This window comes from Atta cephalotes, assembly GCF_000143395.1.
Source record: "Atta cephalotes unplaced genomic scaffold scaffold00001, whole genome shotgun sequence".
Classification (NCBI taxonomy): Eukaryota; Metazoa; Arthropoda; class Insecta; order Hymenoptera; family Formicidae; genus Atta; species Atta cephalotes.
The window spans coordinates 9,734,662-9,750,455 of record NW_012130065.1 but is presented as its reverse complement, the minus strand read 5'-3'; the positions used below and the strand labels follow the sequence as shown (position 1 = coordinate 9,750,455).

The 15,794-nt window shown below is 35.5% G+C and overlaps 1 protein-coding gene across 1 annotated transcript in view; it reads right to left on the bottom strand.

Moving 5' to 3' along the window:
• Nucleotides 1–2,787: 2,787 nt before the first annotated feature.
• Nucleotides 2,788–15,794, bottom strand: part of LOC105618545 (probable JmjC domain-containing histone demethylation protein 2C) — a 153,935-nt gene continuing 140,928 nt past the window's right edge. The window contains exon 8 of the mRNA XM_012200080.1: nt 2,788–3,050. Within this exon, the coding sequence (XP_012055470.1) occupies nt 2,788–3,050 (263 nt within the window). The remainder of the gene's footprint in view (nt 3,051–15,794) is intronic.

Here is a 15,794-nt window from a genome sequence, read left to right as displayed (position 1 = left end):
TTTCTGGAAATATGTACTGTAATCTGATTGATATTCTTCAATGTATATCTAACAGCTATTCATGGAAGACAACAAATCATCTTCTCGGTTCCCCAGAGTAGACAAACAGCTCAGAACCGTTGCGAGATTTACGCAAGGCGTGCCATCAATGCGCGTCGATGGCTTGAATCGTGATTTTGTGTTCCTCTTTTTCCACGTGCTATGTTTATCCGCATAAAGCAGGCATAACAAACGAAAATAGCTGAGAAAATAACATGCTTCTCTATCGGCATGCATTCGTGTTCAATCATTGTCAGACGAGAATCATCATAAAGATGTCTTAATCACAAAAAGTGTTATTAATTAATTTGATTGCAATATTAAGTAGATAAAAATATCAAGCAGATATGTATATTAGAAGAAATATTGTAGCGAATCTTATATAAAAAAGATAAATAAAAAAAGAATGATCTTATATATATAATATGATCTTATATATATAAAAATGATTTTATATATGTAAAACATATAATTTATAATTTCATAATTTCAAATCTCTTTTAGGAGCTCCTTGGATAATTTTCTTGTACTGGATTTATTCTTGGATTCCATAAATTAATTTTATTTGTAATCCTTATTTAAATTTAAATTTTTCAATCTGCAATATACTTGAATAGTTAAATTATTACAATTTTAGCATTACATTTCGCTGCCATAAACGTTGGATAAAATTTTAAATCTTCTTTCAAAAGAAATTAAATATTCATAAATTAAATATCCTTATAATTTCTTTTACTTACAAAAAATGACTTTATTTATATAGTATCGGACCTTGTACGATCTAGATTGGACTCATGACTCATACGACTTTTGTTTTTAAGAAAGTAATAGCGTGAACGGGATACCTTCACACATCTCGTACGCATCTCGTTTCAAAGTCCACATTCGAACACACATCGCCTGTGAGTTCCATAGCCACATTTCTTCCAGATTCTTTTCCGTTTCTTTTTTTCCTTTGTCGAGTCAGAGAGGAAATAATTACGGTGCCCATTTAAAAACCGGTTTGACTCCAGTTTCTGTTCCTCCTCCCTTCGTCCCTCGCGAGTGCTCTTTGACGCAAGCCGCCGTACCAATGCGGAGAAATACAGAGAAGAAAGAAGCGGAGCGAATGAATAAACGAAGGGGAGAAAGAGAACTTATACAAAGTGCAAGAAGGAGACAGAGATCGGTGGATAAAATCGTATAGGACACAAAGGCCGATGAGGGTGGAGAAGGACTCGGAGTGCCATTAACGGGGAAGGGAGAAGCGCCGCTTCTAAATACGACCTACAGACTGAAGACAGAACTTGTCGAGGAATTGCCTGTCTTGAGGAATCCCAGCTTATCATCGTGACTATTATCAATTTGCTCGTTCATCCTCCGATCGTTTCCCAAAAGGAAACATGTCGATTTGAAGCACAAATATGATTACTGTCACGATGAGTCAACAGACTCATCACATAGAGTGATAATTCCTCAAGTGCTCAAAAGAGTCTGCACTGACCTCTCTTTCTCTTTTTAATAATATCGATTGGGAATAATTTTCAGTCTTCTCTTTCTTTTTCATAGCGAAGGTCTTCGACTCGTTAGAAAACACGAGCCACACCATGTCGACTTTTCTTCTTTCGATTTTTTTCTCCCTTTTTTACGAGCGAGCGGGTGAGACAGGTAGGTAGGTTGATACGTTTGACTTGCAAATCACTCCACGCGCGCTCGTTTTTTCGTCTCGGTCTGCCTCTTTTTCTTCTTCGTCTACGTACCATACGCGTGGAATGCAATTACCCTAATTGCCGGCATTCTAAGCACGTTGCGTAAGGGCGGTCGACCGGTCGGTTGTTATCGGTAACTACGAGTTACATCGTCAAATGAGCGCGTATATGGGGTGTTCAGACGCGTCAAAGATTTGAATAATTTGCCCTTGGCAAATACGTCGGAAGATCAACAATTCTCGGACTGTGCTCGATCAAAGAAAACACGGTAAACGAAAAGATGCAAAAAAGATGATAAGAACTTTGTTCTTCGTTTAATTTTTAAGTAAAGTTAACTTTAACAGAATCTTACTTTGGCATTTAGTTACAAAAATACAGTTTTCATCAAACTTTTACTTAAAGAAAAACTTCAAATTTATTACATCATTTTATATATGTACTATATATATATATATATCAGATAAAGAGTATAAAACACTGAAGAATTTTTTAATACAGAACTATTCTTTTTAAAATTAATATTAACAGATAATATTCGTCTAGCTTTTTTAGACAAATTTTTATTTGAATCAATAATATTATATATCGTATTATACTATTTCATCATTTATGTGACAAAACTTAAAATTTAATTTTTATTTAAAAATTAGAAGGAAACTCTATTGATTACCCTATATGTGTACAACTGATTTCTTCAAAGTTATGAACATATTTCACAGCCGTTAATTCACAGCAAAATCAGACAGGTGCCTCGAGGCTAGATTCTCGTTTACTATACAGATCAATTCAGGAAAACGATTAATGTACATCAATTATCATAGATATTATATACACACAAGAAATTCGCATAATAAGTGAGTTAAAAACGACAAAAAGAGCGACTTGTAGACAAAATGGAAAAAAAATATAAAGTGATTGCATTATGTAATTGCAAACTGTTCATCAACATTATTTCTGAAGTACATCTGATTCACAACTGTTGCAAAGAGTCAACAAAAATAGGAAGTCACCCAACCCTGGTTTCCAGGCGGTTTAAACTGACGTATCGAAATCGTTATTGTCACTGTGAGTTACTTAACGATGGAACTAACGGTAAGATGACTGTTTCCATTTCAGGAATTCCAGAATTTCTATCTTTCTCCCACTTTAAATCAACGAAATTGTCAGGAATGAGACCGCCTACCATATCTTTCTCGAGAAAACTATTCCCAACTCCGAGATGAAACTTGTCACGATCTGATCTTGATTCCGATTCAAAGAAAATTCTCTCCGTAGTTATCTCGATACTCGTGTTCAATTTTGTTTGTCGCGACTTTTCTGAAACTGTAAGATAAAAATAAAAGTATTAAACTTTATTTTAACAAAAGTTTCTATAAAATTTATATTTATTTGAATCAATATTATTCTTTTATAATTTTTCTCTTATTTTATCTTCCTGTAAATCTTTTCTTGAAAGATTTTTGAATAAGAAAGAGTTTTACTTAAAGAGATGTTTTTGACACATAATTTCAATCAGTGTTCGTTGCTAATTAGTATTAATATTTTTGACTAATAAGTATTTAAATTTCTCAATAGTTTCCTCGTTAATCGAGACTAGGAATTAGTCACATTGCAAATATGGCATAATTCTTTTAACCTTGCTCGAAATGATCGCGATGGGAAGCTGCGATCATACTGGGTACCGCCAAGGTCGACAGCTCTCGTTCAGCTGCATAGGTGATGATAAAAACGGACTATTTACGAGTTGAGGAGAGCTGCGATGAGAATTAACTGTTGCGTACACATCTCGGGAGAATGAGCTGAAGTAGAAAAGAAAGACAGAAACAGGGAGGTAGAGGGCGAATGGACATTAGGGTAGACGGATTACGGACCTGGCAAACTGCCACGCGGTATTTCAAGGGACTTGTTTCCAAAACCTGTTTCCGCCTGCATTGTGGCCAGGCCGGTTCTTCCGAAGTGTGTGTGCATCATCAGCAGTGGTGTTTTCGCCGCGGGAAAAGCTCGCGATGTTAGAAATGGTGGTCGAGGGTCGTACTTAAACGGCCTTAAGTAGATTACACACTGTCGACCACGTTGAGATCGGTTTCAACGCATATTTTTCAACGTGACCTACTTCATCGCTTGTACAGGAATGCCATAAATACCGGATCAATGAGACACGAGTACTTTTTTATAGAAAATTAAAATATTCTTCCCTATAAATGGAGTGTTCTTCTATAAAAACTTGATCGAACGCTGTCTATTTATGAATGTGATTTTGAAATTTCAGTTTTAATAGATGTAACATGATCAGATATCTATTTCTGTGATTTCTAAATTCTATTTAGTTTCCATGTTCTGTGCCACTCTGTTATCGATTTTTATGATTAAAAAAATTTGATTCAATATGTTCATGATAGCAACGTGATTTACAATGATATGAATGATGAAAGATTCATAAGGATCTTTTTTCTCAGACTTCAAAATAGACTTCAAAATTAAAATAATTCCTGTGTTATAATAAAATTCACTTTAAATTAATCAAGAAACAAGATAAGAAATAAGTTCCGTTACTCGTTCATTAGAAAAAAAAAACACCTTAAAGGAATACGTCGGAGAGATATAATGTTATCACATTGCGTGCAACTACGAAAGACCTGCCGGAAACGTGTATGTAACGCAACGTATTACGTTTCGAGGCTTTGGCTGTGCACGGAATGCCGATGCGACGAGGAAGTCTGGGAAACTATTCGACAGCATCAGTACCAAAGAGAGAGTGCCAGACGCGTATTACAACCAGGTTACAACCGACCTGATACAAGAGCGACGACGCTTTTACACGTTACCAGCGCGGAAAGCTTATCCTGTACCTGTTACAAAACAGGTTCTTTTGTGCACCAGCCTAGCTCTTTATCCCTCAGCCGTTCATAGCATACAAGAACTCCTGCGGGTTTCTATAGAGCAAGCCAAATGAACCGAATACTCTGTCTTACATCGAAGGGGGAAAAAGAGAAAGAGAGAGAAAGAGAGACCTGCTCGGAACTGGATTTACCGGTGCGAAATCTGGTTTGACAGCTTTTCTTCGAAGCGAGTTCCAGAGAGTCCAAGATACGCAGGATAAGCGAAGACGGGCGACATCGATCGATTGTCAGACACAATGTCGCACCTATGTCGCGTGAATTTTTACACCTTACAAATCGCTTTTTTTACCGTAGTGATATCAGAAAAAACATTATCTTCGAGACATGTTGTTTATTAGTGCCATAAAATCAATATCTCATCTTTGAGCTATTATCTTATTGGATTGGAGAATGGATCTAAAAAAATAATATAAAATATCAAATAATCTGTAAGCCTTTCCTTTGAAGAAAACCGATTCTTCCAAAAGTGAGTGCAAGCGTTATTATCGCCGAATGATTATTGGCGAAGTGATTCTAAAAATGTTACATCACACGCGTTATACTTTCTAAAAATACCTAGTGACCTTGAGTGGCCTTCCATCATCTACCCTGGTCTCCTACTTGCGGAACAGAGGATTAGCGAGAATATTACAGTGGTTGGTGGCATCAATATTAAACTAACACGCGCAACGATGATCTGACGTCAGTTGACCATTTACTACATCTTTGTGGAGGTCGACAATCGCAATATCTGCCCGTCTACAACGATAACGCTCATAGGGAGAAGTTAGCTACGAAGATAGCGGGTGGCTTCTGCGCGCGCGTTAGTGAGAGTCAACGTACTCGTGATACGCGATAACGCGGTTGGTATGTGCCGTCGAATAGCGATAACGCGATAACGCAACAATTACGGATTACATGTATACGATGTTGAAGTTGAAATGGCTGTGGCGAGATATAATGATTACTTATCAGATCTGACCGAATTATAAACGAGTGATGTGTGCCCATTCTGCATTTCTAGTTATTGATTCTACCAAAGTAATATCTTTCTCTAAAATTTTAGACAAAAACATAATTTGCAAATAAAGATATAACAAAGATATGACAAACTATAATCTTTAACTTTTAGTTACAAACGATAATTTTCCGGTTCTTGACTACACATGATGGACCTTTCCAAATTAATTTTCATTATTTTTACAGGTACAAAAATTATTAAGTGATTCTTACATACTTTAATATCTTTAAAAAGTACTTATAAAGTTATGTATTAAAAAAAAGGAAAGAATAGAGATCATTGTTTAGCTAAGTGCTCCTAATATTTTGAAGAAAAAAAAATGCACAGAACATGAATGATTTTAAGGAAAAAGATTTTAAAAAAAGATAAGTTTAACAATGTTTTGATATTCATATTATTATGTCACATTTATTAATTTCGATTTGTGCTTTATCATTAGATTATTATTATCATATCTGTACTTTATATTTCAGATGTGGTCGTATATATACGTGTCGTGAAATAAATACTTTGTTGTTGTAATTTTAAAGAGATTATTTTTGAAGCAAAGCCACTCATAATCCTTTGCGTTAGTTACGATACTTTTATCTGAGAGACGGAAAATTTATGCTTACACATACATCTCTCTCGACTCGATAACATTACTTTGTCAATAGAACCGTAATAATAAACGCATTTATTCAAGATTACGTCAATATATTTACGACAAAGGAAAACAATGTTTCTTTATTAAAAGTTTTATCCTTACTTAATCTTATTCTAATTCTTCTTTTTCTTTTTGAACCTATTTTCTATTTTGTTTTCATTTTTTTGAAATATCTATTGCGTTGTCATTCACAAAAATGTGCATACATAAACGTATGATACATGAATATGTGTGAATATCCGCAATGTATTGAGCTCGAATCCATAAATTCGCTAAATTCAAATGACTGTGTGATCACTCATCCCTACAGGAAACGGAAAAATGTTCATTTCACAACGAGATGTGTTACCCGGAAACAACGAGCTTCATTTTACGTTCACCTATCAGCGATAACCCCGGGTATATGATACAAAGAGAAGAATGACGGGGTTATCGTAATGATAGGCAGGTTCATGCACAGCAAGCTTGTTAGAGCGAAAGTTTAAAGGAGAAAAAAAAAAACAGATGTTGTATCAATAAGACATCAATGAAACAATGACCACAATACTTTTATGATATCATCCAAATTTTCTGAACAGGTTCAAGGTGCGTGTTAAAAAGATCCCGGATTATTTTCAAAAGCACAGTTAATTCAAATATTTTCCATAATATTATGTATTCGTATTTTTTTACAATTTTAATTATGAACGTTATTTCTTATACGAAATGTAAAACTTTGTGTGTTACTTTAATTATCTTCGTTCCACAAATATAACAAAAAATGCAATACTAAAATTGAAAAAAATAGAACTATTTATAACGAGAAAATATGTTTTGTTTTAATACATAATGGATAATGAGCTCAATCATTAGTATTCTCATTTAGATCCCAAAAATATGGTACATATACGATGAGATTTTTGTCACGTTCTCGAATATTCCTACCTACAGTTATAAATCCACGCGGAATACGAAATATTCAGAAATTCGGCAAAGTCGCGAGTAGTTAAACAGAAACAAATGCTTCATAAATAATGCAGGCACTTTGGACACGTGTTTAGCGTTTTCTAAAGCTCGTTGCTTATAAAAGAGCCCACGATATTTGCATGTTTAACCTATTCTTCCTTCATAATCTCTCGTCAACAAACCGAAAGACAAAAGAGCACTAAATTATAGTGCACTTAAAAAATCTTGGTAGCTATTTTAAGATACTGTCGACACATAAATTTCTCTTGAAAAAAATTATATCTTATTTGTGTTTCCAAAGTATTAACATATCAAAAGTGTCTTGAAAGTCGTAAAAAAATGTTGCGGATAAAAATTGCCTGTGATTGCTTATAACGCAAAGATTACGGAGGCATTCCTGAGAAAAAAATAATCTGCCTCGTATTGACAAATAAGTTGCACCGTCAGCATATAAAAATGCTGATATTTACCATGGGCCCCGCTATAACTGCATTCGCGTGTCGCGCATGGTGGTCAAGAAAAACTACTGGCAATAAAATGCAATGTAACAACGTAAGAAAAATAACGGGAAGAGCAACGGAGAGACGAGCAAAAATGGACGCAACGAAAGCGAAATAAACGCGCTTGGAAAAACAGCAGCAGTTTGTAGCATCAGCGCGAAACCGCCGCGAATATGAGAAAAACCGTGAGTAACCGCTAGATGAGAGAACGGCTTATGCGGGCTTTATATGTATACACGTGTGTGTGTGTGTGTGTGTGTGTGTGTGTGTGTGTGTGTGTGTGTGTGTGTGTGTGTGTGTGTGTGTGTGTGTGTGTGTGTGTGTGTGTGTGTGTGTTGGACGAACATGCATTTACCGCCTAATCGCACGATGAATCAAACAGATAGCGGGTGGGCGAGTTGGAGAGCGGGCATAATTATTTCCAAGGAAATTAATTTATCGCCACGCGAGAAAAGAAACGGGTTTCGCGGGATTTTGCGCGGGCGCGCTTTTATCGCGACATCAGCTTAAAATTTAGCTCCGCTTAACTCCCACCTTCGTGCTTGCAAACTCTGTTTTGTCTTATAAATAGACTCCCATTTATTGAGTCTATCATTGATATGAGGGTTATCGTCGATCGACACGCTGGACTTTGCTTGTGTCATAATTCAAAAGTTCTGTTCTACTGCAAATTCTCGTTATGAATTGAAGATGTCGTCTTTCGGTGGCATCATATAAATTCAACTTGATATTCAACTTTATAGAGTCTTCATAAATCTAAGATTAGAAAAAGCTCAAAAATAAAAAAATTGAATGTATGTACGTTGCAACTATTAACTGAGAAAGCAGAAAGAGAAAGAATGTTTAGGTGCCTTCCAGCAGGAGACACAGTGTAATATAATGAATCATTACACTTTTGTCATTTGTCAATGTTAAACAAAGATAAAATAACGACTGTATTACATTGTGTCTGTGTGTGTTGCAAAAAAACAAATAGTTATCGTGATAAAAAAAAATCATATTAGACTTGATAGTTTTGTCAAGTTTCGGCCATGTCGCCCACTTAAACATCGCAATAATCGGTCAAATGCATGAAAAAAAAAAGGGACTCCGGATATAAAACTCTTGGGAAACGAGCGAACTTACCATGGCGCGGCACTGGGAGCAATATTTACGCACGCTGCATATTTACCTGAAACAAAAGAGCATCGTTAATAGCCCAGCGTGTTGGTGGGCACGACAAGCGACAAACGTCGCGCTGAATAGTCCGACAAACGCGCGCCCAGCCATAATGACTTAGGGTCGCGGGTTGCGAACAAAAGCGTCGCTAACGACACGTCTGTAAAATTATACGTAAACGTGTCGCTTAGGCATCCGATTAATAACGCATCTCGCCCCCGCGTTTCGAATTTATGCGGCGTGCTATAATCAGTGGGATAATGTTACAATGTCGACGGCAAATATCGATGTTTTAGTTTGGAAAGTATATCGCAGATGTTTTCGAAAACTACTTGAGTATAATTTTATACCTGTAGAAAATTTCAAAGACAGTTCAGAAAGTGTAAAAATATTACTAGACGGCTAAATATTAAAGAATCGTAAAGATTCTAATCTACATGAAAAGAAGAATTTTGCTCAAGTCTCTAAAAATTTAGTTATAATCAGATCTGAAAAGTATGTTGTTAGACCATCGAAATAATTATGTATAATAGAACACTCAAAAAAGGAGCATTATCATGTTTGAATGTTCTATATAATTATTTCGATAGTCTATTTTTTAGCAATTAGGTTGTCCTACATAAGACTTTTATAATTCAACGAAATTATTTTTAAATTTGTATCTAACTAAATTCTAATGATAATTCAATCAAATTATTTTTAAATCTATTTAATTGAATCTCTTTGTAGATACTTCAACAAAATTATTTTTTTCCTATAGAGATCAAAGTTTATCGAGACTTCCTGACATATTTTTTTCCTGCATATTTTTTTTGTATTCCCAAGTTCTTAACTTCTTCTATCTTTTGAGCAAAGCAAGAAGAGCACTATTAAATGTGTGGTATCTACATGGCCATGAAAATGTGTCGCCAGGTGCGCTTTTTAAAAGTGACAGCCAACCACTTACGAGTGTAACCGGTGTCTCGTTTTTTTCGCTCCTCAAGGCCTTGAAGAATCGGTTCGCAATGAATACACGCATTTAGCATTTTGGAGCAGCTTTGTCTTCTTTTTAATTTCCTTCTTTGGCACAGCCGGTTGTTTGGCAAGCATTTGCGGATTGACTTATGAAACGGGGCCGAAGGTATGACGGCCAGATGTTTTATGCACCTGCCAGCCCTTTCTGTTTGTACACGAACGCACTATTTTTAAACTCCCGTTCGCAACAGTGTTGCTTGCCTAGCACAACATCCTCTCAAACGAAATCATCGAACTTGAATGCACATAAATCAAATTTTATATTTTTTCATATTATCAAGTAATGAAAGTTTTATACGGAACAAACGGTTTTATTAAAGTATCTAAAAATTTAACTAGATTACAGATTTAAAAATAGTTTTGTTGAGTCATCAAAATAATTATGTAGGATGCTCAAACTGGTTGCTAGAAGTCAAAACTATTTACAGTATTCCTCAGATTTAAGATTTCCACGTAATTATTCTGATAGTTCAAATATTATTTTCAGATCTGTACCTAACTAAATTTTGAAATACTTCAAATTGATTTTCCATGTACAAGTCTGTAATAGAAAAATAATTTCTATAAGCAATTCTTTTAAATTATTAAATAGCACGATTTATATGTAATAAATGTAACTTTTATCCTTCTATAACTTCTATCTCTGTTATATAAGATTATTTTCATTATTATACACTTTACTCTCCATAATGAAACTTTCATCCTTCGCAATCTGGATCTTTGAATTTCAATGCAGATTTTTACATTATTCAAGCCTGTGTAAAATCTAAAAAAATTCCTACATTGAAAGCTTTAATTAGTTTTTACTGTCACAAAAATTGGATTGTATTTTATTTATTTTCTACAGATTTAAATTGATCGATACCAGAATTCACAATAAAAAAATCGACCGTGCCTTTTAAATTCCACATTGATAGCGAAGATTGAAGATATAATCTTTAAATATATTTGCATATACTTTCGATTATAAATTTATGATCTAACATGTCTAAATTCGTAACTAATTTTGTAGATCTTTCTCTGATTTACGTTGACAAGTCGATGAAGTCGAAGTCATGATATTAATCAAAACGCAACTCCCTCGTCATCGCTGTTTGTTGACCTCGACGATGCGACAAGTCATTAATTTATCGTAGTCACCGTCAGGAATACTTTACGAAGAATATTCTCGCTCGTTACACAACGGTCGCGAATTACGTCAGAGTAGTGATCGACTCGACTTCGATACATCATACAAATATTTACGGATATCATTTAAATTTCAATGAAAGTCTGACCTTCATCGTTCTGAAAGTCGACCACGTTTTCATTTCCAATTTTTTTTGCAATAATCATTGCTTTACAAACTGAAACGCATTACCGTCAATAAAATTTCTTCAATAACACAAAAGAATTTTTAAAAATAGGGTTTGAAGGAAATTATCGATATCACTGTTATTCGCCTTTTCTGAAATTATGTCAGGAACTCTTCTTTTCGAGAAAGAACTTAACTTTTTAACGTTTAACATCACGATTAAGCCCGGCTTACATTCCAAATAAAAAAATACGCTAATATACAATTTAAAAATATATCGAATTCAAATTTAACCACAAACAGATATAATTTAAAATAGAAAGTGCAGAGAGAGAAGATTTTCTAAAATATATTACAATATCTAAAATAATTTTTAAATTTAATAACACTCAAGACTTTCATCTATTTAATTACATACTTATAAAATTATTTCAAAAATATCCAGTATATATTATCGAGGAGGATTGATCGATCAATTACGGTTATACCTAAAAAGGGTCGACAACGTCATCTCCGCATACTCGCGGAGTTTCTCTCCTTTTGTCGGCAACAACGATAGGTCGAGTTTAACGGTCATCGGCGCTCAATATGCGCGCCGACGAGGCCGCGGAGTCTGTTTCATGCCCTCCCTCTGCCATCCTCTCTCTACTCTCACAACTCACAGTCCCGTCTCAGTTTCCCTCTCTCGCCTCCGCGCCTACCTGCCTCGTTTACCCGTTCAACACGTCATTATCGAACCGGTTGCTGCACTCTGCCGTTTGCTGCAGCTGCAATATCGCGCCGTGGTCGGCCTCTCTCACGCTCGCCTCCGACGTGACGCGACGCGACGCGTCTCTCATTCAGGCGCGCCGACGTTAGATGGAGAATCGATCGATCTTCGTGACTCGATCGTCGAGATACGTTTCGCCCTGAGAGCAGACCCGATCGATCGGATTATCTCGAAGCTGGTTGCCGTTCCGTTTCTTCAGCTTTCGCCAGTCGTGGCGAAGCGAAACAGTGCGACAAGATCATTAAATCAGTGATCGTACTAAGCAATTGTCGAAGAACTGATTAAGGAAATTATATAGTATGCATCACATGAATGAGTCGAAAATTTATTTGGGTTGAGATATCTAACAATAAGTACTAAAAATGAGAGCGTCAATATTGATTTCACTTTTTGACACGTAATGACGTAGAGACTTGCTAACTAAAGTGAGTCAAGTGTATGATATCATTCGAGTGAGACTATTTTTGTACGAGAAGAGATTTGCATTCAAACCGAAATCGAACTTGAAAAATTTATCGAAAATTAGCCATAAGATTTAATCTATTGGATAGTTTTGAGGTTCTAAATAGGAGCTATAAATTAAATAATAATAGAAACCTGATTTATCAAAATAAATCTAAAAGGTCTAATTTAGATTTAGAAAGTAGGAATAAAAATTTCAACTCGGATTTTTTAAATTAAAATTATTTTAATTTTAATTAAACACGACAATCTTTTTTTTTTATTAATCTATCTCTTATCTCTTTCCAAATAACAATAATCTTACGGAAAGAAGAATTTTATCAAAGTATCTCTAAAATTTAATTAGATACAGATTTGAAAATAATTTTATTTAACTGTCAAAATAATTATATAGATCACTCAAACTGATTGCTAGAACATCAACACTTTTTACGATATTGTTCATTATGTTTGAACTTTATACATAACTTTATTATATTATATGATCCAACAAAATTATTTTCAGACCTATATTTAATTAAATTTTTAAATAATTTAGTAAAATCGTTATATCCGTGCTGATGTACATATATCTTATTTTAGTATATTTCTAAGACAACAAAGCTCGTACAAAGAGAGTCTGCAACAAATGGCGCATTGTACAAATGGCACGAAATGTACGTGATGTACGTTAATGAAGAAAACATTTCCACACTGACCCAGAACGAGTACATAATTTGGGAAGAAGCGCATAAATCAGTCGTTTTTATTCGGTGCGATTTAAGATAATCTTGGAAGCCGACTTTCGGTAACCGTTGAGAAACGTACTGGAACGAAGGAAAAACGTTTACTCGTAAACGTAACGGCTACTGCGGCCATAGAGAATGCACTCAACCACGAGGGTAATTTCTCGGAATACCTTCGGAACGAAGGCTACGGAACGTGCTCCAGTTTCGTGGAGTGAATTAGCGAAAGATGAGAGCGAAACGTCTCGACGTTGACCGATCTGTACGAAAAGAGCGCGCGATGAAAAAGGCGAATTAAGTCTTTGTAGCGGTTGACAAATGTTTGCGAAGCGTGCTCGGTGAACATTTGCAGAGATTCTCTCGTCAGCACTTTCACCTTTTTATCGATAACGTTCCATATCTGTCTCGATTCGATTGGAATCCTCGTCTCTTGGTGCTTTGTAGAGTGAGTCTCGAAAACGATGCGCGGTTTGTGAAGAAGGTTGAAGAAGGTTAAAAAAAGTAAAAATTTTCTGCAATGTACAAAGATACTTTCTATATCTAATATTATGAATGTTTCTTCTTCGAGGACAAAGTACATTCGTATGTTTACAAAAAAGTATGCTACTCCTTGAGCAATGAAAAGATAAAGTAAATATTTCTGATAAATGATTTTAAATGCGACGAGAGATATGCTTACATTCGATATTGTTACAAAGAGTTCAATTCTTTGTGAAGTATACATAGGTAATATAGGATATACTATCTGTAAGAAGTACACCAATCCTAAAAATATCGAAACTATGTGAATGTTACACGGAAAAAACGATTTTGCTGGGTATAGATTTGAAAATAATTGTTGGATCATAAAAATAATCTTATTGAAAAATTTAAACTGATTGCTAAAAATAGCTATTTTTTTGCAACATTACATCATTTTTTAGATTTCATAATTATTTTCAGATCAGTATCCAGCAAAACTTTAAATCTGCCAGCAAAATCGTTCTTTCCGTGTAACTCTAAAAATATCAAACTTCTTGCACTCTTGAAATTATTGCGATGTGTCTCCACTCATCGGTTGTTCCTTTCGTGAAAGTAATTTTATCTTCGATAAGCGCCTAGACGTCGACCGGCTATTATTTGATCGTTAAGATCCACCAATCACGATTTTGTCTTCTTTCTCGTTCCACTTCAAAGACTGATATAATGAAGACAGATGAAATACGAGCGATTTTCATCTCGCACGAACTGACGGGACCAACGAGACGAGATAATCATCTCGAACGACAAACAGTGTATAACGGATGAAGAATACGACAATAATATAAGCTTCGATAAATGTTTGAACGAGTACGAAGAAAAAGCATGGAGACAAGCACAAACAGCGTGTGTTCTCGGCAGGTTGATTCTTCGGCCGGTTGGCCTGCTGGCTGACTGTTTCGCGTTACTCGATGCGGATCTGGTTTCGATTTTATTGCCCTCGCATCGCGGAGGCAATATTTCGTCTTTTACGACCGCTTCGCCGCCGTAGGTGGCGTCCTTCGTGGATTTCGCCGGTGCGTTTGCGAACCATGGCCTTCGTGAACCAGGATAAAAACGTCTGCAAAAATCCGAGCTCGCGTCACGTAAGCGTTTTTCACTGCTTCATAATAAGCGGTAATATCGCTGCAAAAAACGGTGTTACAAAAGTGAAGCTCGAAAATCTTTTTTTTCTTCTTTATCGCCCAATTTTACGATGATGCAAAAAAAATACTGACAACATAATAACGATAATGCAGATAAATTATTTGAAAACCGCGAAGATTATATGTATATAACAATATATGTACACAGAAATTTTTAATAAATCTACCGTAAAATTTTAAAGTTAAAAAATGCGAAATATTTGCTCGAGAATTCCAGATAAATACATTTTAAAATATTAAAATATAGAGAAAATAATATTACAAAAATATATATGTGTATAATAATTTATTCACAAAATAGAATAGAAGTTACAGAAAATATATATTATAAGTATTAATATAAATTTGTGAGTCCTCTAATTTAACTTGGTCTCAATTTAGCTTACTTACAATTATAGTACCACAACAATTCAATCTATACATTTAATGCGATTACACATCAGGTAACAAACTTACGATGGAAACAATGTTCAGTATTGTAGTACGAGACAATTTCGACTCAAATTTGCGGGTTTGTCAGCGTAAGAAGATCGATTCTACTCAGCTGAAATCGGCAAAATGAATTGCATCGAAACAGTAAGACTGTTTTTCGCGAATGCGAGACATAGTGGCCATCGTTGCGATTGTCGAGAACTAGATTATTCGCGAGGTGCAGGCGAGGGGCGATCTAAACTCGATTTACCAGCGAATAAGTCGACTCGCCGCAGAAATTCGTAGCACTCGATCGACGAACGAAGGGTCGAGATTGGCGGTCGACCGCGAACGGTGAACCGGCGCGGCTTCGATAATTCGGCGTTTACACCGTAATTTCGCTCACTGCAGGAGAGCCGCGAATTCCAGAGAGAAAGAGAAAGAGACAGGAAAGAGAAGAGAACGGGAGAGAATCTGCATGAGAAATATCTAACGAACATGAGAACACATATTCCGGATACGTGTGTCACAGTAGCTGGAGTAAGTGGTGAACGAGCGGAGAGAAAGAGAGAGAGAGAG